This window comes from Cuculus canorus, chromosome 5, assembly GCF_017976375.1.
Source record: "Cuculus canorus isolate bCucCan1 chromosome 5, bCucCan1.pri, whole genome shotgun sequence".
Taxonomy (NCBI): domain Eukaryota; kingdom Metazoa; phylum Chordata; class Aves; order Cuculiformes; family Cuculidae; genus Cuculus; species Cuculus canorus.
In genome coordinates this window covers 31,748,949-31,773,020 of record NC_071405.1, presented here as the reverse complement: position 1 = coordinate 31,773,020, position 24,072 = coordinate 31,748,949, and the positions used below count along the sequence as shown (strand labels likewise).

At 41.7% G+C, this 24,072-nt stretch overlaps 1 protein-coding gene and 1 long non-coding RNA gene across 3 annotated transcripts; both read right to left on the bottom strand.

The window, feature by feature from the left end:
• Nucleotides 1-1,110: 1,110 nt before the first annotated feature.
• On the bottom strand, nt 1,111-10,300 carry C5H14orf180 (chromosome 5 C14orf180 homolog). Of its 2 annotated transcripts, none has more exons than XM_054068406.1 (4): nt 10,071-10,300; nt 7,701-7,827; nt 5,770-5,796; nt 1,111-3,026 (listed from the first exon to the last, which is right to left on the bottom strand). In XM_054068406.1, exons 1-4 carry the CDS (start codon nt 10,122-10,124, stop codon nt 2,827-2,829), a joined length of 408 nt encoding a protein of 135 aa, XP_053924381.1. In that variant the 5' UTR covers nt 10,125-10,300; the 3' UTR covers nt 1,111-2,826. The 2 variants fall into 2 exon arrangements, with proteins under 2 accessions (XP_053924381.1, XP_009557409.1); XM_009559114.2 differs by having other exon boundaries at nt 1,111-3,029; nt 10,071-10,298.
• Nucleotides 10,301-13,063: 2,763 nt separating this feature from the next.
• Nucleotides 13,064-23,723, bottom strand: LOC128852374 (uncharacterized). Its single transcript, XR_008450184.1, has 4 exons — nt 23,622-23,723; nt 23,201-23,418; nt 21,632-21,810; nt 13,064-13,171 (listed from the first exon to the last, which is right to left on the bottom strand). It is a non-coding gene; the product is annotated as an uncharacterized LOC128852374 (long non-coding RNA).
• Between the last annotated feature and the right edge of the window lie 349 nt (nt 23,724-24,072).

Below are 24,072 nucleotides of genomic sequence, written 5' to 3'. Positions count from 1 at the left end.
AACTGAACAAGAGGAAATCCCATCTAGCTCATAGGAATGAGCATAGATGTGTGATGGATAAAGAAAAGAAAGAAGAGGCAGAGTGGGAAAAAGATGTATGTGTGTGTTTGTGTGTGTAAGCAGGAGGGATGAATGGGAATAGAGATTCAGCTGAAAAGGCAATATAACAGGTAAGTCCACAGTGAAGTTGTGCAGCAGTAAATAAATGCAGGCCCAGGAGTCTGGATTTTTGCTCCTATTCCCAGCCTTGTTATTGACCTGTTTCATTCACTCGCACAGATGCTTTGGCTTTCTCAGCTTCATTTTCTTCACCTGCAAAGAACCACCACTCTCACAGGGATGGGGTTTAGCTTTTACATATTTCAAATGTTCAGGCTTTGTAGCAAACTTATTTTGGCAGTAAACAATTCTGAGCCTGGAGGCCTTGCAAGGGCATGTCAAGTCCTCAATAGACGACTCAAGTACTGCTTTTGCCAACTAGAGCCTAGGTAGAAGCCAAAAATAAATGTTCCTCTGCTTAATTTCCCTGTCAGTCTGGATGCAATAGCTGTTATCACTCACACTGATAATGTTGGGCACCAGCAAGGAGAATGTGGCTGTTTTCCATTTAAAGCAGACCTGGGGAGAAGGTGGTCCCATGCCCATCTCCAGGGGAGCTGTGCAGGGAGGTGGGCACACATATGGATTTCACACTGCTCCACATCTTCCCTAACAGTCCTAAGAGAAGTTTCTATGGCTTGTTTTAAAGTTATTGAAAGCAGGTTGCTAATATACTGAAAGAGTTCACTCTGCTGCTTCTGAGATTGCTCAGTTCTTGTCAGCACAGGCTTTGCTTTCTTATTGCAATGTGTCATGACGTATCGTGAGGGAACCATCCCTTCAGAAAAGGCTACTGTTTTGAAGGGTCTAGTTGCTATGTGCTGAGGCAAATATGTCAGTCCAGAGCCAAAAAAAGGAATACCATTGACTTGCCAAAGAGTTTCGACATTACCATTCAAAAGATCATAAACATTACAAAAGAAAACAGAAGTTGTAATGACAACCTTGCCCCGTGCATATGCCAACTCAAAACTTTTCATCAGACATTCATCAGCACACAAGTTTAGAACCTTTCATCTTTATTACATGAACAGGACAGCTAAGATAGGGGAAAGGGAAGGGAAGAAGTGACGAAACTTACCCTCTGAGCTGGGGTACCCGAGTGGTTTGCATAAAGAGCCCCTGAGCTAAACACTCCTCTTGCAGCAATCTCTGTTTCCCAGACTGACAGTGTATCAAGTGCAATTGTTGTGGTCTTTGACATGTTAGGAGGAGCATGAAATAGCCACTGAAGTCACTTCTTTCTGTCTGGGACTGCAGTTGTTTTGATTTGTTCTCAAACAAATTGCTGCCTACCCTCATTTTGAGAAAAGGTGGCATAACACATTTCTGTTTATTTTCCTCCTGGTTACAGTCCTTGGGCTGCTTGGAAGAAGGTTGTTGGGCAGAGAGGTATGGCCCTCATTTTTAAAAATACAAAACAATTAAAAATAAAGCACCGTGTTTTCTTTTCAGTGGGTTGCAATGGCAGGGGAATTCAAGCCCAGGTCTTGTGGGCATCTCTTCCATCTTCTCTGCAGTGTTTTCTTTCTCCTTTTTTTTTTTCTTCCTTCTTCCTTTTCTTCAGCTCTTACAGATACTGATGTCTATCTTATTACACCAAATAAACCCAAGCACACATCAGGTGCTACTTCACAAGAATCTAAGGCCTTAAAAAGTAGTTGTGCTGGTTTTGTCTAGGAAGAAAGCAGCTGAAGCTCCTAAGCTTGCTTATTCTCCTCTCTGACACTCAGAGCAGCATTCCAGTCTATTGCAAGATTTCCAACACAAAGATTCCCTTCAGAGGGGTGCATACTATGGTGGTACAGTGGAGGGATAAAGGGGCTTTGCCTCCCATGCCTTCATAAACTGTATGTATTACAATTGTGTAAGGCCTTGAATGTCCAGGCATAAAATCGTAACTTCTGGCTGAGTACAAGCGCTACCACAAATCTTGTAAGCTCAGGTTGTGAGGTTTATGGACTGAATCAAACCCAGAAGATTAAATTGCTGATTTGATAATTAACCTGGGGTTCAATGCTGCTATTTATTATGTTAAGCAAATAAACTGTTTACTGTTTAAATGAGATTTCACGTTCTTTTTCACACCTGGGAGTCCAGTGAAACATTAAGAAACAGCTTTTGCCTGTAGAGGGAAAAATGGATGAAGGAAAACTAGAAAGCCATTTGCTGGGATTTTACTAATCATCATTTCAGGTACATAAATATAGCAGCTTGCCAAGCCTTTGGCCACCAGAGCAGTGTTTGCACAATAGCTCAGTTTTATTTTAACTTTTGCAGAATAGCTCTTAGGAGACTTGAGGAGAAGGATGGTTTGGTATTTAAAGCCTTGACCTTAGACTCAGGAGACTTTTGTTCAGAGCTTGCTGTTGCCTGCACAGATCAATGTATTTCTCTACTTCGGCTCCTCCTATATGCAGTTTATAAGCTGTTAGGGGGATAAAATCCAGATGCTTGTTTGCTGTTCAGGATGATGGAGCATGAGTTAGGTGGGACCCCCTAGGTGCTACTGGGACTCCCCAATAATGTGAAAAACAAAAAAAAAAAAAAGAAAAAAAGAAAGGACAACAAGTGGCTGCTGAAAAGTGCACAACAGGAGTGATTTTCTTGCTCTTCGAATTGGATGCCTGTGTGTTCTCTGCATGTGGCAGGAACAGACTGGGAGCTTTGTGCTGTCACATGCTGGTTAGCAGTGGTTTGGGATGTCTGTCAGGTCAGAGGACATTGCTACTGCCTCATAAACCAAGTCCAGCATTTCTGAGCAACGTGTCTTATTTGAAGAAAGAAGATAACAATTCGGGACTGAAATTCCTCCAGGATTTTGACATCCTGCTTCATGCTGGTATAGTAGAGACTCACAGCCAGGATGAGCATGGCACAAAATGAGAGCCACAGGAGCACAGGCAATCCAGATGATGACCTGTCATCTACTGAACAGTGATAAGGAGAAAAGAGAAAGCAGCATTATTTTAGTGTCATCTTAAACACTTCCCAAATTTGAACCCCTACTGATGCCTTTGTCCCACTTTTCTGGGAACAGCAGGGTACACTACACTCTGGTCATGAGTGCTTCTGTAGGCATCAGTTAAGTGATAGTGAGTCACACCTTCCAATGGAGGGCGGTGAGTATAAAAGATGTCATCTAATGGAGCATTTAAAGAGTTTAATCATATACAATAAGAACAGGATTACCATAGCTAATGCAGGATCTCAAATTTCCCTCCAGCAATTTTTTTTATACCTTTAAGCTAAATCTTACGTTAAACACTAGGAGAATATTAAGCTATCTTTTCAAATTATTTAATGCTCACAAGCATTCCATAAAGAAGAAAAACTTAGTTTTCTGTCCCTTTCTGTGGAGACTCAGCTTGTTTTGGGCTACTGCTAATTACAGTAGGAACTGAGATGCGACTGTTAACCGAGAGGCATATTTAGAAAGCTCTGTAGGGTTTAACCTCTCTCTAAGTGTTAGGTGTTCTCATTACACTGGAATACCCTCAGCACTTGCTCTGAAGGAGGGCACTGTAAATATTTTTGTTGCCCTTAACATATAGTTCAAGGATGTTTGAAGTGCCATAGGTCAGGCACAGGACATGTGGAAATTAGTAGGCTACATTTAGCTTGCTGACATCCGTGCAAGTCCTCAGAGGTGGTGCCACAGCCCTTGCACTGAGGATCCAGTTTGATTCAGATCTGGCTGCTCTGTTTGACTGTGTGGCCATTGCATAATCAGTATTATTTTACAAAGCACATTGAGGATTAAATATGCACTATAAAACCAAATTCATGCCTGAATAAAAACCCAAAGTGTGCGGCTGTTTTCTTACCATATGCACATAATCAATAAGGAGATAAAAATGCATTGTCTATTATTATGGGTAAAAGGCCAACATTAGCTGCAGCGTATTTAAATTAGCTTCTACTACAAACCCTGGAATACACAGCAGTCAATTAAATTGTCATACGGATGTACAGAGAGGAAGGTAAGAGTCATAAAACCAACCAAGAAACACATAATAATGTATCAAAAATCATATGGGAAAAAGGTAAAATGTTAATAGGAAGTCATTTTATAGCTAATAGAAACCAAATCAGTGTCCCATAATAGATCTGAGTGAATTATTTGCAGCAAATCATTTATCCATTTGAATTTAGCTCTTCTTTCTGCTTGCAAATTATCCATGGGCAAACTTCAATTCCTATAAATTTGTTTATTTGGCATTATTCTATGAATGGCTTATATGAAGGTATTTAGCCCAGGAACTACCACTTTCTGCCTTTGCAGAAATTTGTGATTGGAACCTGCTATTTCCCTTGTGTGATCTCCCACACCGCATAACACAGTTCTTGCCTAGGTGGCCACCCGCCTTTCAAGGCACGGAACCTGTCTCAGGAGGATACCTGGTAATAGTGAAACTTTCCTGTTTTATCCCTTCTCATCAACACTTTTTTATGAAGTGCTTATAACCTTTTTCCAATCTCACAAACGTTCCTTTCCATGTGAAAGTTCTGGGTGATCTCAAATACAAAATTGGCTTTTCCTTACGTCTTCTCAATACAGGAGTACATTCAGACCAGGAACAGACAAAAATTAACGTGTAAGAACAATGCCACCCACAAAATAGTGATGAGCTGTGCTCACTACAGCTTCAGGCTATTGCTACAAGCATGTGCTTACATGCAAGTTTGCTCTTTTCTAGATGATGCACAGAAAACTAATGCTTAAATGTGTTACTTAAATTGCTTGTTGAACAGCACACTCAACCACGTGCCCAGTCTAAGAAAATAATGACTTATCTGAGAAAAGCACTGGACTGAGACAAATGAGATTTTAGTAGAGTTTATGCCCTGGACACACATTTTTGCTGTCACTGAAGGGGTATTTGGTCTTTCCTTTTGCTCCCGGCTCTTTCCTGACTACAGTACTGACTTCATAGCCCAATAACCTGCCTTAGCTGATGCTGCCAATGACATGAGCATATAACTCCTCTTGCTGGGCAATAGCAACTACTAGGGGATGTGGGGACATTTGCTTCATTTTGGCCTCCCAACACTATTGCTCTGTGTGTGTGTATACATATATGCATATACATGGACCTTCCCCCTTACTACATTGCATACAGCATTGGCTGGAACCTCTAGAAATATTCACCATCATAACAACATCTGGATACACACATTTTACTTGAGAGTCTGTGAGGCTCTTTGGCCTCAAACATCCTTGCAAACAAAAAAGAAAGAAAAAACCAGATTATTTTTATTATTTCTACCCTGCTGCCAGAATATAAATGAATTGTCTCTTCCCCACATATGAAACTCAGCAGGGAGTGTCATTGTTTTGCTTGGGGTGTTCTCCCTGCGTATCTCAGTGAAAAACCTGTACTTATTCTATTGCCATAAAATAAATTAATTATATTTAAATTAAAAATAGCTTCAGGCATTTCATTTTTGTTTTCAGTATTTGTCTTACTAGATGTCTTGTTTAGAATACTGCACCAGACCTCATGAACACCTTGTGCTTCATATGCTGAGATGAAATAACAGCCACTGACAGTATGAAATATTTTGTATACGGAGGATGTATTTGCACAGAGCATACCAGCAGATGCAAAGCAAACTCAGGTTAGTGCCATGGATGGCTCACAGTTATAATATGAAACTTTGACTTACCCACTACGTAGTCACAGTAGGAAATGGCTAGAAGAAAAAAGAATGAAAACGTTCTTACATGTCTGGAAAAGCTTCTTTGCAGCAGATGAATAAGAAAGCAAGCACTAAGTGGTGTCTCTGAAATTGCCTTTTGCCTTGTAGATGCTGTGTCACATCTTACACCACTCTTGTCTGTATTGATTTATGCCAGATGAGGATCTACCCACTCCATGCAAACATGCAGATGTAGATATACTTCAGGAAAGTGAGAAAAAATTACTGTATGGGGTATTTTGGAGACAGAGATTACTGCTACTGCAGGGAGGCCAGGAGTCAGCTTTTGTAAATAGAGCTGACTCCTCTTTATTATCCAAATAATTATTTATTTATTATCCAAATAATTTCTAGAACTGAAAGGAGATAGATGAGCAGGTTGGGAGAGGAATGAAAGTCTGGAAAGCAAAGCCCACTGTCAGATTCATCTTTCATCCAACTATATCCTGGAATTGCCTCTGCTTGGCAGCTGGGGCCTGGATACAATCCAGGATGTAAAGTCCAGAGAGTGGAAAAATTTCAGTGTTGCCAGCAACCTTCATCTTACCAGCCTCTATTTTAATGAAGTTGTGTGGGCAAACGGTAAATCATCTGTATCACTGGCTGTTTGCAACACAGAATACTAATTCTGAGTTAGGACATTTCTCATGTCTTCATGGAAAAAAGAGTCTTCTCTGTCCTTGCAGCTCCCCTGAGCTCGTGCATGGCTGTACTGAGTACTGAGTCAGTGGGAGATGAACCTTGTTCCCCGAGGCTGGACTGACTATGGGATTGCCAGTGCTAATCTGGGGTCATGGACTGGCAGGGAGCTGAAGGAGGTGTTATATATTATAAAAATCCTGCTCTCGAGCAGTCAGATAAGCTTTGAAGAATTTAGGCCTGACTCATTGAGTCTTTCCAGGAGTTCTGTTTTGATGGGGAAGCCCAGGTGGTGTCAACAAGCTTATCAAGGAACAGCTTTTCACTCCTGCAGTAGGAGGCACCAGAAACAACATATTGCAAAATACAAACACATCAGCAGATGACAAGCCTTGTTTTCAAAAGTTGAGCTGCAGTTCAAACAGGTGGCTAACACAGAAATTCTACCATTCTGTCACCTGTATTTTTACAGACTGATGTACCCAATCCATGCAATTTTAGTTCCATACTAATAAATACCATATTTTCTTAGTTGTGTCATTTTGTGGAAGTCAGAATGAAACTACAGTTATTATTTGATTATGAATTGTCTATAGCATGTGCAGAAGCGCAAGGTAGATCCTTGTGCTATACCTCTGCTTAAGATCACTCCATGCTGACTGACCTGTAGACTGTTACTTTGGCTCATGAATGAAAGACCAGAGGATATGTTAGCTGTATCATTCCCTGGGTGCCCTCCTTGGCAGAAATGGTTACATCCTGGCTGCCTCTTAGCCCCATGGTTCAGCTAGGCTCAGATCTTTACTGTTGTATCCCAGGGCATGTGCACCACTCAGAACTATGAAATGGTTGGCTCTCTCCTTGCCGTTACATCCTAGCTACTGAGAATGATGTAAACGTTAAATTTTGTCTACCATCTGAGATGATCTTCTATGAATGGAAGCATTGTCCTGGGTTAGACCTGGAGCTCAGCCATGGTCTACAGTGGTCTCTGTGGGGGCTGACTCAGGAGTTCACCACAAGAACAACCCTGAGGCTGCTCTAACTTATCCCAGGAGGCTTCCTTTTCTTGGGGCAGGCAGACAAACCGACCAGATGCAATTCTGCAGAGCAGAGTGCAAAAAATGTCTCTCCCCTGCTCTGTGCTGAGCTCAAAACCACAAATGACATTATCAGAGGTAGAAACTGATGTGGACAGGCAGGGTGAATGTTAAAAAGCTAGACAGTTCATGCCAAAAGGCTTTAGAGCTTGAGTGTACCATATTCAATGACGACTTCTGGCTCACGAAATCGAACCCTTCTCTCTGCTTTCCGCTTTTCTCCCACAGCTTGTTCCACAGGTGGCCTTTTCCTCAGAATTGAAGGAGGATATCTACTGTCATCTGTCTAAACAGTTGATCAAAACACAAAACATATGGCCATTGAAACTCAAGTAACGCATTTTGGTCAAGCTTTGAGCTATGTTTTCACCATGTGCCTCAAAGGACATGGTGTAAAACACAACTGTTATGACATGTATAGTTAGACCGCTATAGTGTTTACAGCAAGGCAATATGGATATTCCTTCCTTGTCATAAGTTTTCAGTACTCTAAAACTATCTTCTCAGGAAAAAGTTTGGTTAAAGTAATGGACAGCCAAGTGTCCATTACACAGGAAATGATTCCTCTGAAGTGGAGCAAACGGTTATTCATGGAGGCTGTTCAACAACCCTGGGCTAGATGAACAGAAAAGTGGTATGCAATATATGATCCATACCACTGGGATCTTTGAAATGTTGTTCTGAGCTAAGCAACTCCATTCTGAATGCAATGTTGTCATTTCAACCACTGAGACTATTCATCAGTCTTGGGTTCGGATTCTATCGTGATGGGTGTGAGAAAGTAATTTGTTTGCACTTCAATATCACAATTATCTTGCTCTGGTTTTTGCTTGGAAGCCACATTCAGTCTTCAATAATGGAATGTGATTGCTGTGGATTCTATCAAATGACAAGAAAGAGAGCAGCAATAATAAATCCCTCATCTGTGTAGGAATGCTTCCACAGTCAACCCCCCCAAAGTGAATCCCAAGCATCTCAATTCAGAGACGAGCACTGCCCTCTGAAAATGGAGAGCAGATGTCAGCTTTTATACTTTTCAAAGACCTAATTGAGTGGCAGAGATTCTCCACATTTTATTTTTCAAAATAATCTTCTCTACTCCTTCCCTGCCTTCCATCCCTTCCTCTGCTAGGTAAAGTTTATTTTTTTATTAGATAGCTTGTTTGCTCCTGCTGGTCACTATGCATGCTCTTTTTATAACACCCCCCACACACTCCCCATGTCACTTTCATACTCAGTGATTGGATATTCCTTCTTCTACATTTTATTTCCTGCTTTAATCTTTCTTCTCCTCAATGGCGGCAACTTATGCAACTCATATACTCTTGCTTTACATCTTGAATGCTTCCCCTCCCACAGTCCTTGGAGTACAGAGGCATGATTAAGTCCCATGAACTACAGCCTGGGGGTGTCATATCCCAGAGTATGAATTTCCCTAGGAATCGTACTCTGGATAATCTCAGCATAAGACAGCCAGCCGTAACTACCATAGGCTGAAGGAGGCTTCAGCTTTGATACCTTCTCTTGAGGCATTTGTAAATGAGATTTTGGCTTAATTTATCACTGATAAAGATGCTTTTTCTGAGCTTGGGTTTGTACAGGAACCTGTACCACCTCTGTGTCATGGCTGTGGACAGTATTTTTTTTTATTCAGCAGATGAGAAGCTGGGAGACCCACCCAGAGAATGGGAAACCTGGATTCCACTTCTTTCTAATTCCAAGAGAATATGAACTGACATCTCCTATATGCACAACCTCATCATCAGGGCTATGGTGCACATGTGGGAGTAGGGAATTTTAGTCTCAGCCACTGAAGCCATCTTCTTTGACCTTGAATAATTAAATATTCATTGATCTAAAGAATGAATGAACAAATGATTTTACAGAATGATGTTTGGGTGATCCTTTGGGGCTGGGGGAAGTCTGCTCCTACCCTTGCTCCAATGAACACTTAACATGAAATACTTAAATATGCATTGGAGCAGTCACTGGGAACAGGTCTCTAATCTACCAGATGGGTACACTAATGACTCTGCTATAGCCACACACACATACACGCTTTCAGGTACAATGAGTATTGAATTTCTCTGTGTAAAAAGGAACAGGTTTAAGGAGACATAACAGAAGGAAACTGAACCTTCTGTCTGAAGAGATTTATATCTCCAAGTGCCGCTCTCATCCATATGAAGTCTTACAAACACCTAACAGTCATAATACATCACAAAAGAAAAGCATTAAACAACCAGCTGGATGGTGGTACCTGGCCAAAGAGGACCTTAAAAAGGAAGTGGTATTTGCAGTATTTACAAAGCTTTAAACAGCCTGTGGAAATCAAAGCTATACCGTGTCAGAAAAAAAATGATGCATTTCCCCTTCAGATAGAAACCGGGTGTTAACAGACTGTGAAGAGAACTGGAAAGCAACAAAAATGCTAATCAGGAGATCATATGCCCTTAAAAAAAAAAACAGTTGTGAAAAGCTCTGGGCATTAGACACAAGGACTCTGTCACCCATGAAGAAATTACTTACCGGCAGCTCTTCTGCACTAGGATCAGAAGGTGTGGCTGGACATATTTGGGACATGTACTCTGGATGCCAACACTAGGCCTCCCACACCAAGTTTCAGTTGGAAAGCCACTCGCTCAAGTAAATGAGAAGGACCAGGGGAGAGTGTCTGAAGATCCCTCTGCAGTGAGGACTGAGCAGGCAGTGCCCCTGAGCAGACGGGAGCAGCAGCAACTGACAGAGGAGTGGAAAGAAGAATTTCCGCCCATACATGCCAGCATTGGCTTGGGAAGGATGACGCTACTTGAAATGTACTCAGTAGCCAAAAATAGCACATAGTGATAATACCGATTGTGCAGCTGGAAAGCAGGGCTTTCCTGGCAACTAGAAAGTGGCTGAACGGAGTAAGTCACAGATAAACACACACATGTTTATATTTACAAACATGAAGTCAAGGCTGTTTTTTTTTAATCATGATTGCCATTTTTCCACGGTCATGTTGATCTTTCCAGAAACCACCCCCAAGCTCAAAAATATTGTGAGTGGCATTGTTTTTAATTATTTTGTTCAAAATATGTAGGTAAAGCCATCAGGAATTGATATAGATGTAGTGGTATCACATATATCTCCCTCCAGTACAGTTATGGCCTCACTTTATATGTTTTACAAATTAGATCCATTATTATAGTGATAAAGTGGGTTTTTAACATTAGACATTCCTGCAGATATTATAATAAGGTTATTGATAGGAAGAGTGGTGATTTATTGTTCAAGAGGCTTTAACAGTCCCTTGTCAAATGCTGGAGTCAGGTCATTATCAGATATACTATTTTCAGTCAGAAATACCTGCCATGACTGATGAAATATGGCAGTTTACTGTCTCTACAAGCTCAAAATTGAGCTTTTTGTCTTTGTTCTTTTCCTGTAGCTATTTATTTGCTGAGGCACGTCTAAAGTAGAATCATAGAATCACAGAATCATAGAATCATAGAATCCCTAGGTTGGAAGGGACCCACTGGGTCATCGAGTCCAACCATTCCTAACACTCCCTAAACCATGCCCCTCAGCACTTCATCCACCGGTCCCTTAAACACCTCCAGGGACGGTGACTCAACCACCTCCCTGGGCAGCCTGTTCCAGTGTCCAATGACCCTTTCCGTGAAGAATTTTTTCCTGATGTCAAGCCTGAATCTCCCCTGGCAGAGCGTCAGGCCATTCCCCCTTGTCCTGTCCCCTGTCACTTGGGAGAAGAGGCCAGCTCCCTCCTCTCCACAACCTCCTTTCAGGTAGTTGTAGAGAGCAATAAGTTCTCCCCTCAGCCTCCTCTTCTCCAGGCTAAACAACCCCAGCTCTCTCAGCCACTACTCACAAGACCTGTTCTCCAGACCCCTCACCAGCTTTGTTGTTCTTCTCTGGACACGTTCCAGAGCCTCGACATCCTTCTTGTGGTGAGGGGCCCAGATCTGAACACAGTACTCAAGGTGTGGTCTCACCAGTGCCGAGTACAGAGGGAGAATAACCTCCCTGGACCTGCTGGTCACGCCGTTTCTGATACAAGCCAAGATTCCATTGGCCTTCTTGGCCACCTGGGCACACTGCTGGCTCATGTTCAGTCGACTGTCAACCAACACCCCCAGGTCCTTCTTCTCTAGGCAGCTCTCTAGCCAGACTTCTCCTAGTCTGTAGCACTGCATAGGGTTGTTGTGCCCCAAGTGCAGGACCCGGCATTTGGCCTTGTTAAACCTCATCCCATTGGTCTCAGCCCAGCGGTCCAGCCTGTTCAGATCCCTTTGCAGAGCCTCCCTACCCTCCAGCAGATCCACACTTCCACCCAGCTTAGTGTCATCTGCAAACATGCTGAGGGTGCACTCAATGCCTTAATCCAGGTCATTGATAAAGACATTGAACAGGGCTGGACCCAGTACTTAGCCCTGAGGAACCCCACTTGTAACTGGACTCCAGCTGGAGTTAACTCCATTGACCACCACTCTCCGGGCCCGGCCATCCAACCACTTTTCAACTCAGGAGAGTGTGTGCCTGTCCAGGCCAGAGGCTGACAGTTTCTTAAGCAGAATGGTGTAAGAAACTGTCAAAGGCTTTACTGAAGTCCAAGAAGACTACATCCACAGCCTTTCTCTCATCCAGTAGTCAAGTCACTTCGTCATAGAAGGCGATTAGGTTAGCTTGGCAAGACCTGCCTTTTGTAAACCCATATTGACTGGGCCTGATCACCCGGTTCTCTTGCATGTGCTTCATGATAGCACTCAAGATCACCTGTTCCATGACTTTCCCCGGCACTGAGGTCAGACTGACAGGTCTGTAGTTCCCTGGATCCTCCCTGCAAACCTTCTTCTAGATGGGCACAACATCAGCCAGCCTCCAGTCTAGTGGAACTTTCCCAGTCAGCCAGGACCTCTGGAAGATGGTGGAAAAGGGTTTGGAAAGCACACCCTCCAGCTCCTTTAATATTCTTGGGTGGATCCCATCCAGCTCCATAGACTTGTGGGTGTCTAGCTGGGCAAGCAGGTCTCTAACCAAAGTACTCAAGTTTTGTGTAGTTTTCTGGGTAGCTGGGTGAATTATCCCATGGCATGCTCAGACTGGCCTGTTTTGCACCTACCCAGTGGACCAAGGGCTGCAAGATGTTTACTTTGGCACTAGGAACCAGAGACCACAGCAGCTCTGGGGGTTTCACTATCTTAATCTACCTTTCAAGGATTTGGGAAGTAAGTGAGTAGATGGAAAGAGCTGGGATCCTCCCCCTGAGAAAATTGGGCCAGCACAACAGGAGAAGCACCTGTGGCTGATGTGGGGCTAGAAGGGCCCTTTGAATTTGCTGCATTCCTGCAGCTCAGCCTCTGCATGGATCTGCAGTGCTTGCAAGGGCTGCTGTCCTGAAGTCCTTCGTTTTCCAGCAATGAACATGGTGGAAACATGCAGAAGGACATGTCCTGGTGTTCTGGGGATATTCACTGAATGTATCTTATCTAAAAGCCACCTGGAGAGAGTCAACTTACCTTCTCTTTCCTGTACATTGGAGTGATGAAGGACTCTTCCGCATGCTGCAATCGGCTCACAGCTGCAGGATTCGTGAAACGTTGTCAAAATCCCCTCTCTGGTATGGCCTGCAAGTGTTTCACAGCAGTTATTCTGGAATATCTAAGCTGAGATTTTGGTGGGAAAAAGTAATTCTTAAAAATTTCGCTCATAGTATCCTATCATAGATCCTAGACAAAACGGTGATAAAGTGCTCCAAACAACGCTCCCTAGCTTCTCCTCTGGTTCCTCCTTCCTCTTATCATGATAATCACCTTCTACTCATTAATATAAGAAGGAATTTACTTGTTTAATTTGGCCAGCAAAACTGATGGAGGTGGAAAAAGGAAGTCAAGTTCTCCCCTTCATCTAGCGTTGACTTTCTTTATGTGAATTATCTCGTTTATTTTTAATAGTATCATTCCATCAAGGCACATGTTTTGTGCAGCCTTTTATTCCTGCAGAGCATGACAGTGAGCTCGTGAGATTTTAGACAAGAATAAAACATCTTGTTCCTGTCTTTTTGACTGAATCTGGTTCTATTGAAATAGAAATCTCACATTTTTCTAAACAAGTGATTTATGGGTTTATTTTACCAAAGCTTTTGGGTATTTACTTTAAAAAAATACAGCAGAAAAGTCGAGGGTGTTTGTTATATTATAGAAATGGACATATGGAGACAATATTTATCATTTTTTATGCCAGCAACCATTTCTTTTCAGTTCTAGAAATCCTCCTTAAATGTAAACAATTTTTTTTGTTTATTTGATTGAAAAATAATTAGTCAGCTTATAAATATTTTTATGAAAGATTGCCGTCCAAATGTTAGGAATGATCATTTCATAGCACCGTTCTCACTTTTATCCCACAATGTGCTAATTATATTTATGGTAATGGTTGTAAATGCTTGAATAATTAGTAGTTACCTGAGCACTCAAATTCCAGTGGATAAAGATGCCAGGAGTTCAAATCTCATAACAGGGACAGATATATTCCTACTAAGTGCTTTTGATTGCATTTTAACAACCTAAAATTGAGTATACATTAGGAATAAAACACAGTTTAATGCATGAAGAGAAAGATTCCAGGCAAATAACTTCACTAGTCTCTAAAATCACTGGTAATAAATAATATTTACAACAGTGGGATAATTTCTGCTTTGGAAGCTGGGAAAATTTCTCTTAATATTGCCCTTCTTTTTAAAGTAATTTTTCATCTAAGCTTTGATCTTAATTCATGCAATGTATGTCAAAAGCAAAGCTAGCCAAAGAATTAATAAATTAATTATTTAGCTGATGAGTGTCACCTCTATTTCTTTCAGTTAATTGTTCACAAATAGATAGTGACTTTTGTGAACATATTCATTATTCAGATTTATTCAGTGGATAATTGCTAGGAGCAATTCTTTGCAGAAGGCATAGAAGTCTTTTGCTGTGAACATTTAATAGTAAAATCTATCCAGGATTTCAATGCAAGGCAAAGTAAAAATATTTCAAACCACTTATAGAGTCCTTAAGCACAAACAATACACTGCCGTCTTAATGAGTAAATCTAGTATTTTTCAGGAAGAACTCCACTACTTCCCACGGCACACAGGAGGGGAAGCAAAGATGTTTCAACTGTGTAGTGCTGACTTTGAATGGTACATGTTATATATGCGAATAAGATCTTACAAGAAAAGGGTTGCTTAAGTGCTTGCTCAGCAGAAAAACAAAACAAGCCTGAGGAAAGCATGATTGACTTCCCAGTGAATAAATATGAACAGTCCGCACAAAGGAATTAACTGCACAGCCAGTATTTTCCTGCAGTACCCCAATGGAAAATGTCTAGGAAATAAACATAACATGATAAAACAATTTTATGCTCAGAAGATAGCGGTGTAACCATATGAACTCTTTTCCCATTTCCTTCTGTGGGAATAAATATTTTAGACAAGAGAAGTACTTTGTAAATGATGCCTTTGTGGGGATTCGTCTGGCCTGGTTCAATTATTTTGAAACCTAGCAATTTTCTCATATCATTGAATCTGGTTTTATTGCAAATAGGGTCATAGAAATAGTCACTCATTGCAGTAATGGGCTTAGTTTATCTTAACTATTAACACTTCCAGTAGGTTTGCACACAGGTATATATTCAATATTTATGGATATGCACAGTGCATATATATTAATGATGAAGTAACTTTATCTCCAACAATCTGAAAACAAAATCACATAATACCATACAGTGTGGGGTGCAGTGGTAACTGGAAGCAGCGTATCAGGATAACAGAACAGAAAAGGAATAAATAAATTAGAAGGGAGTCTTCCATATCTTCTTCAACTTCCAGAGTGTCAATTGAGCCTTTGTTCAATATTCCACCTTTCGTGGTTCTGTGTGCTCTTGATTAATAATTTAGAGATACACCTTTTGGCAGCAATGTAAGTTTTGTGTTTGCCAAGAGTGATTTTCCACCAGTCAGGGAATACATTGGGAAATACAAAGATAAATTACCCCACAGAGCATAATTAGCTCTGTGCCTTCTCCCTTTTTCTGCCGATTTATGGCTGAAAGTTGTGGGACAGCCATGAGGTTCTGTACAGCACCTTTTCTGCTCCTTAGACCTTCCAAGGAGGACAGTACTGTATAAATCCCAGTCTCAAGACAAAAATCAGCCCTTTGGACCACGTGTTTCAATGTGTATTCCACAACCAGAAGGGTCATGGTGACCCTCTTGTCTGATGATCATTCCAAAATGGTGCATTTTCATGGAGCTGGGGAAAAAGGAGATCAACAACAGAGCATAATGGAGACAGAGCAATGCGTGGGTCGATGGTTGGATAATGCTTGGCCTATGTAGCCAGCTAGGCTGAAAACAATCAGTTTTCCTTTCTGTATATTTGTTAATTCCTGTGATGGCTGGAGACCTCTGTACCCAGGTGCCTTTGCCCCCGAGGAAGGGCAGTGTGCTCAATGCAAAGTCCAACATCGACAGTCCCTGTAGTGCTCCATGCAGGACCTAGAATGTTATTGTCCCAGTGAGACCTTCTCTTCTTTCTTTATATATGACTTCCCTGCCCTGCAATTTTTCAGGATCATACAGATCTATAAGATGCCCTTTGCTTCAGCAAGGCAGAACTGGGGCCATCCATCCATGCAGGAACTGCAGGCTTGGATCGTTTCTATTTGTAAAAATCAGACTAGAAATGGCAATATCACCTGCAGCCATTCGATCCAGTACAACAGAATTGGTTTCTGAAGGTGGAGCCCTGGCTTTATTTGTGGCTATAGAAGGTACTTCTGAGTGACAATCATCTTCCTGGAGCTCTGGCACCAGTGTCAAATCTACAATGTGCAGGGGGTTGTACTGCTTTTGAACTTTGTTTTACTCTAAGACTAAGACATAGACAGTGAGCAGAATGTGTACTAGGGTTTTGCATCGTGGTGAGAACATCTCCACTGCAATGCAGAGAGATTTCTTCTCTGTTAGGACTAGCTAGAAACAACTTAACTCTGTCGAGGAACCTGGTCTCAATTCATCCCCTGTGTGAATCCATTGACTTACAAAAGATATCTTTCTGAGCAGATGTTACAAATAACCACGGAGTACTAGTTATGATATATAGTAAATGAGAGAATTTCTGGGCTGCTGAATGAACTTTCTAAATAATTACAGAATGATTCCACATCCATTTCATAATTAGACTCCTGAGATTACAGCCAAGCTATTATTTGTCATTAAACTTGCCCTTTTATTTTGGAAATGTCCCATAAGCCATTAGGTTTATTCCACCTGAGGTTTTCTAATTCATTCTGTTCATCCTGGCACTGGGATCTAAAATGTAAAGCATGTATTGATTAAGTAAGGGTTACCAAGTAACCAAATGCTAATATCTGCTGTTGGCTTACTGTTTCCACATCAGCCAGTCCTGTTGATGCGCAATGTAGGAGTTGGATACAGCTGGAGTGACTGAAGTTATTCTGAGTCAGCTTTTATTACATGCTCATTGTATTTTAGGAACAGAAAGTAGTGGAGCTGAAACCTCGGCTCAAAGCACCAAGGCTGTTCTTGTTGGCACATCTGCCATCAGCCATGAGATGAATGAGACGGACAAACCCACTGCCAGCAAGAGCTGAGCTGGCATAAAACAGAAAGGGGAACAAAAAATAAATGAAAAAAAAATCCCTCAGAAACAGGCAAAACAGAATTATCTCCAGGAATTACATTTTAGCAGTAATCACTTTGTACTCTCTGTTGTGTTGATCACAGCTTTCTGTAATGATACCTTATTACCCCAGGTGAGTTTTAGTCTGAGGAGAATTCAGCCTAGGCCTGCTGCAGGGTATAGGCTGAAAAGGGATTAGCGGTCTTGTCTAAATCCCAGATATCAAAAGGCTCCTGTTGACTTCTGCGAGCCACTGTCTGCCCTTAATGGATTTTAGAATTCTGGTAGCCACTAATGCCAGACTGGTCCTGAGAAGGGCGGCAAGTGGGCCTGATGACAATGGGAGGGGAAGACGCCAAGGGAATCATAAAGCACCTGGATGCAGGCATTGTTGTATAAGATGGTTTGAAGGCACTAATATAAATGCTCTTGAGCTCCGTTTGGAGTGTCACCTTGGGAAAGGATTAGATTAGATTAATGACATGAAAGAAGAGCAGAAAAATGGAGAATAGAGCAGATTGAAGTGTGAGAAAAACCCAGATGAGTAAAATATGCATGAATTGGAAAGAGTTAGGATGGTGATATTGGATGATGAAAAATATGAAAAGCAAGTAACAAATCCTGCTGTCATTGGCAGCCACTTTACATTAATGTAAAGTCTATTAATGCCAATATTTGTTCTGGATTTAATTTATTGTAATTCATATATAAGTCTCTCTCCTCCACCTCTCCAAGCCCTGGAGGCTGGTGTTTTCAGACTAAAAGAAGTAGGTTCAACTAAAGTAATCGGTACCATTTCCAAAACTGGCTGAGTACTTCTAGAGCCCTATATTCAATTACGTCTCAATGTCACCTCAAGATGAGGTGAGGAAATGAAGCAAGGGAAAGTTCACGCAGCACATCAAAGAATGCTTGTGGACATTGGGATATACAGAATGTCTGAATAGACTGAAAGCCAGTTATGGTTTGCACAGGCAAGCTGAAGATTTAAGTTATGGTTTTGTTCCAAAGGACAACATCCTTTGGCGTGCCTGCAGAAGTGTTGGAGGGTCCTGTTCATGTCAAGACAATTTGTATCTTACAGTGTGGTAGCTGAGAGCAGGATGGGCTTTTACTGTTTGGGACTGGGGTCCAGCTCTGATCCTTGGCAGGTTTGAATCAGATCCCCAAAATGTTATGGTCGTAGGAGGCAGCTTATTAATAGCTGCCTTGCAACAGTTACAGTCCTCTATCTTTTTTTCCTCTCCTCTCTCCTTCATTCTTATTGGAAATTTGGTCTGGGACCAGGAAACCTCTTGGCTTAAATTAATATGTTGCTCAAAGTCACCTCTGCTTCAACAAATGTGCTTTTTTCTGATGTGAGGCATTTTCATCAGCATATTTTTCATCATCTCAGATGTATGGGTCTTTCAATCAGTCTTCTCAATGAAGTAATGAAAATTACATTGCCTTTCTTTTAAAGCTAGACAAATGCAAAGGCAAGGAATAAGCTTCACAGGACAACTATGGAGATAGTGAATTAATAGCATCTGGAGAAAGGAGAATTGAAGCTGAGCTCTTGGTCTATCATATGATTGTGGCTGTATGACTGTTCCCTGAGAGAGGAAAAGCCTCTGGGTAGAGAGCTGGTTCAGTGTCTTGCATTATCTCTTTCATGCATTACACCCACTCTACCAACCATTTCTGGTGGAAGTATTGAGACTGAAGTACTCTTTTTCTCTCTACCTAGTGTCAGCATTTCTCCCTGTGTATCAGGGAGCTGGAGAAAACTAAACCCCTTTTGGCCCACACTGGTCCAAAAGGCTCTTTCCAGCTCTAAAGTGATAATGATGGAAAGGTGATATTACCTCTCCTCTGTCTCAGAAGAAGACCTCTTCTGCTTCTGTGACTCCTCTGAGGCTGTAGAACTGATATGCCTTTTTCTGACATTCATGGTTTTGGCAAGCTTTGTTGCTGCAAAGATAGTGTCAGAGCTGGAAAATAGTATTAGCTTCTTTGATGGACATATTTGATTGTCCAAATCAAAGGTTTATTAGAAGGAATGCTATAAGACTTTTTTATCAAAAGTTGCCTTCTGTTTTCTGACATATTTTCTGTATGAGTGTTTTTTTGTGCAACATTTCTAAAAGAAAGTAGAATAACACCTGGTTGTTCCCCATTCCACTATAAAGGATGCCACTGACTACAATGAAAAATCCTACCTGTGGAACCCAGACAGGATTCCACCTCTGCCACTCACATCTGTGAGACTGGTAGATCTCCACTAAATGAGCAAAACTCACCTCTGTTAGGGTTTTTTGGGGTAAAGCTACATTTCTACTAACACTCCTGCAATAATACTGTAGAAAATGGAAATTAGTTAGTGCATGCATAATGGCATTTGCTCTTAGGTTAAATGAAGTAATATGAAGTACAGAGACTGGGGCAGAGAGGAAATTTCTTTTTTCCTCTGTTTTACTGTGAGGGGCACAATCTGACTACAAGATGGGCATTCTGCTGTCTTGAACTATGGCTCTGCTGGCTTCTGCCAAAAAGGCCAAGTAATTTCATCTGTCACTTTCCCACTGCCTTGTCTGCTATCACTAACTTATTACAACTGGTGAATTGTCAGCATTTTGGCACTCCTGATGCAGTGACACACAGTATAATCTTCTAAATAATATACTCTGCTTGCAGTACATGAGCGAAAAAGGTATCTGTCTGCTTCACACTTCTTTCTCTTTAAATTAATTTTCCTCACATACACCCATCTCTACACAAAGACTGCTGGTTCCCACTTCTAAGCCCGGTGGCCAGCCTGGTCCTTACCTGCCCCTTAGCTTGGGTTCCTTTGGGCTGTGCTGGGTGAATTTATCTGGCATTAGTCATGGTGACAGAAAATGCTGCAGAACTGACTGCAGCCCACTATCAGAGACTGATGGGTGAACTGGGTGCTGGGTGCCTCTCCTTTTTCAGATAGGTGGCTACATAGAGAAAGACATGTGAAGCCTGCAAATTTTCCTTGGATGCAAAACATGTCCCTTGGCTAAAGCACATACAAAAAGCACATATGAGACAAGAAGAGGAGAGGATTTCCTCAAACCAACCCATAGAAGGGTGGCTTCTGAAGCCACCACTTTGTTGTGTCTCTGAGGAAAACGTAGCGTAAACCAGCATCAGTGCTGGAGATGGAGACCAGGTAAGTGCCGGCCTAATCAGGGTTGGTGGATTCGCATGGTCATGATACTCCATCTGTTCTGTGCTCCCCACTGCTACTTCAGAAAGGCATTTGGCTAATTTTGTCTTCAACTCCTTTGTGTTTACTAAATACAGATCTTCAAGAATGGCAAAGCTTCCCTTTTTTCTGGGGGTGTGCAACATAAATAAAATAATAGAGAGGAGGGAAATGAACAGGAATTTGGAGAATTTGGAGCAGGTGGAACTGGTGGTTGTCACTTTTGCTTTTCAGTTCAGACATGGATTTTGGGGCAGAGTGTAGTGGTAGAAGTGGGCTGGCCCTGGAGAGGAGAAGCTAGCACACCAGTGTATCAAGCAGCTCTCAGTACTTCGAGCTATCTGCTTACATAGGAGTCTCCTTTACAAAACTAAGGCTGGAGACGTCTTGGGGATTAATTCCCCCAAATCTTATCTCTGTCCCAACAGTCCATGCAGCAGTAGCTTTGGCCCTAGGCATGTGCAACCAAACCCCTCTTATCTGAAATCTTTGCTTTATTTGCTCCTCAAAAAGTGAAGTAGCTGCTCTAGGATGTATATAGAAAACTTTGTACATTCAGAAACTTGTGTAAACCTTTTATCATGAAACTTTCCTTTCTGAATAATAATCCATTCACTCTAGGTCCTTTATATGAGCAAAGTGGACCTGGATTTGACAATGGCAGGAGGAAGGGAACATAGATCTTTCCTGATCCGCACAAAGCAGGTCAGACCTCCTTTCTGGAGGTAAACTGGGTTGTTCGGGATCTGAAATGTTGTCTACCTTGTTTTCAAAATTAATGGCAAAACAGGCTCTAGAGGAACAGGTTGTCATATTGCATTTATACTGATTCAATTCTAAGAAGTCTGCTAGTAGATTTTATTGCAGCTCGTAATAATGGTTATTATTGATCATGAATAATATGCTCATTTTCATAAGTCTTGTTTAAGACTAAGTTGTAAAATAGCTACAGATACTGGTAAAGAGATTATTCCTGCCCTGAAGTCTGTACAACCTGAAGGAGCAATGGCAGTTAACACCAGACTAAAGAGCTGGCCCAGAGTTTCCAGAGGGGCTGGATACACAATGTAAGGGAAAAGAAGACAAGAAGCCACAGCATTTTGACAGAAGCAGGTTAAGCGGTTTTATGACAGACACTCACTCCACACCGGCCTATGCAGGCAAGAACACAAAATCTTTTTTAAACATACCTGTAGGTCATGATGAAAAATGTAGGCAGCATCTCATACCGACATGTCTAACTTGGGAGGCCTGCTCAGAAAAATCCTTCATCAGAGAAGCAGCTGTCTCCTTCCCTGGAGCAAATTCCTTTAAAGCTGTCAAAGATGCTGTAATCAGACGAGGTCATCAAAACCGGTCCTCCTGAGGACTGGAAATAAGATCCAGAGATGAGCATTCAGCTACATGGGCAAGGTCTAAAACACTAAAGTTTCCATTGAAATTAAATGAAGGGACTGTAATTGCTGTGAAAGAAAAGCAAAGCAGTCACTGAGAGAGCCTGAAAGCTTTCAAACTACCTCCTGAAATGATGCTGGCTGTAAAGCAGGGATCTATGTACCGCATAACAGAATCTGATAGCAGAGCAAAGCTTTTACAGGAAACAACTTAGATAACTACTGGAGCATTTCCCTCTGTGGCTTCTGGAGCTAAGGCAAATTTTAATCGAAATTTCACCACACAGTTGAGTGGTTTTATTACCAGGTTAAATAAAAAAAAAGGTTAATAAAGTAATAAAAATAGATTTTATTTTCTTGATTTCAAAATATGAAGCTGTGGTCAATGTTTGATAATTTGTAAATAGAGTGGAAAAAAAGCACAATAGCCATGCAGACCAATGAGAAGGGATTGCTGTGCATATGCATCCTCTCTTGCACTAGTGCTTGCATCAACAATTTTGCAGTTTCCATACATTGTTTTTTAGTGAGGAACAAAAAATGGACTGACTACCTCTTCGATGCAATTTATACTACTGTTACTGGAGTTATAGCTGGGATAAATTTGCCTAAACCCTGTCTTGAATAAAATTAAAGGATAATCAGTGTATTTGATTTTAGCTGCATTTATTGTATATTGTTTAGTGTCTCTGATATAACATGATAGATCCTTGCTTGACAAATAATATTAGAGCAAATAGATCAAAATACATTAATAATGCTTCACCAATGCTCCGGAGTTATGTCAGATAGTGGTTCCCAGCTCCTTCCTATCGCTCAAATTAAAAATAACCAAAATCATCCCAGTGCATGGTGTGAATGTTTGTATAACTACATAAAAAAATGGTGAATAGAACCTCTCTCTCCCAAACAGGAAGAGATAGGGAAAATCACAGACTGATCTGACACTTGATGTGCTCATGGTCTAGCTGACCCTTTGATACTCCCAGCCTTACAGCTGCCCAGGAGGAGCAGGCAGTGTCCTGACTGCTGCGGTGGGCACAGGCAAGGAGAGAGAGTGCCAGGATGCCCAAACTGAAAATAGCAGCTGGTATGAAAGTGGAGAGGGGTGGAATTTCCAGGCGAAAAAAGAAAAAAAAAGAAAGAAAATGAAAGTAATGTGTTCCTCTGAGCTTCTGAATTAGTTGGAGGAGAAGTTGCTGAAGCATAGAAGCAGTGGAGGTAGGGCGTGGGGGTATGGGGATCTCTAGAGTAGTTAGGGAGACCCAGGAGCAGTAAGACATGTGGAAAGCTGGCAGAGGCAAGGAATGGGCAGCAATCCCAGCATCATTTGTGATAGTGAGGAATTCATTTCCCATTACTTACTGCTGTGTTCATCAAAGCCTCTGGGAGTGTTTCACCCAACTGCCTCTGTGCTGGTTTTCCCATCTCTCAGATCGGAAACCGAGGCATCAGGTTGATTCGACCCAGGGCACTCAGCAAGGCAGCAGCATCTCACCTCATACAAAATCCCCTGATAGTAGGACAGGTGACTGTTCTGAGATGCTTCAACCAAAGGCTTCTGCAGGCTGTGAAGCTCACAACTATTGAGGGAAAGCACAACAAAAATAATCAGAGCATAAAAACCGTGGGAAATGCTGCTATAAATCGTGTAACACTGAAGAGCAACCCTGCAAAAGTTTTGTAGCAAGGCAGCGCAGAGTATGGAGCAGGTAGCAGAGAGGAATACTGCAATATACATAAACCCATGTACTTGCCTGAACCCTCCTGAGAGAGCAATACCCACCAAAGGCACTGCTCTTGAACGAACTGCAGGGCTTCCCCAGCTGTTTATCTGGTGAAGGATATTTAAAAGCCTAGTCAACCCTCTGAAGCTCTGCTGAAAAACAACAGTGCCAAAAGCACAGGAGATGGAGCCAGCGCAATAAACACAAGGCTGCCTTAATTTTTTTTCTGTATCTAATTATATATATGCCCAGAATTCCTGAGGCTCAATTATAACCTTAAAGTCTCTTTTCCTTCCTCAAAAGCTTTGTCTCTGAGTTAAGCAACCAAGAACAAAACAACAAGTATCTTTACTCCACAGGTCCTGTGCCACATTATTCCCGTATCGAATCTGGCAGCTTCCAGCCTCCCCAACACTATAATTAGAGCACCTTGCAGCCATCGAAATAGCACTGACCCTCACCAGAGTGCTGACCTGCCTGCTTTGCAGCTCTCATCTGTCACGCACGACA

What these genes read in the sequence shown, in the direction of transcription:
- C5H14orf180 (XM_009559114.2), bottom strand. Translation starts at nt 10,124, where the DNA reads ATGTCCCAAATATGTCCAGCCACACCTTCTGATCCTAGTGCAGAAGAG. An exon ending in CTAGTGCAGAAGAGCTGCCG is followed by an intron (nt 7,828 to 10,070) that starts GTAAGTAATTTC and finishes TCAACTGTTTAG; the next exon opens with ACAGATGACAGTAGATATCC. An exon ending in AGAAGTCGTCATTGAATATG is followed by an intron (nt 5,797 to 7,700) that starts GTACACTCAAGC and finishes TTTTTCTTCTAG; the next exon opens with CCATTTCCTACTGTGACTAC.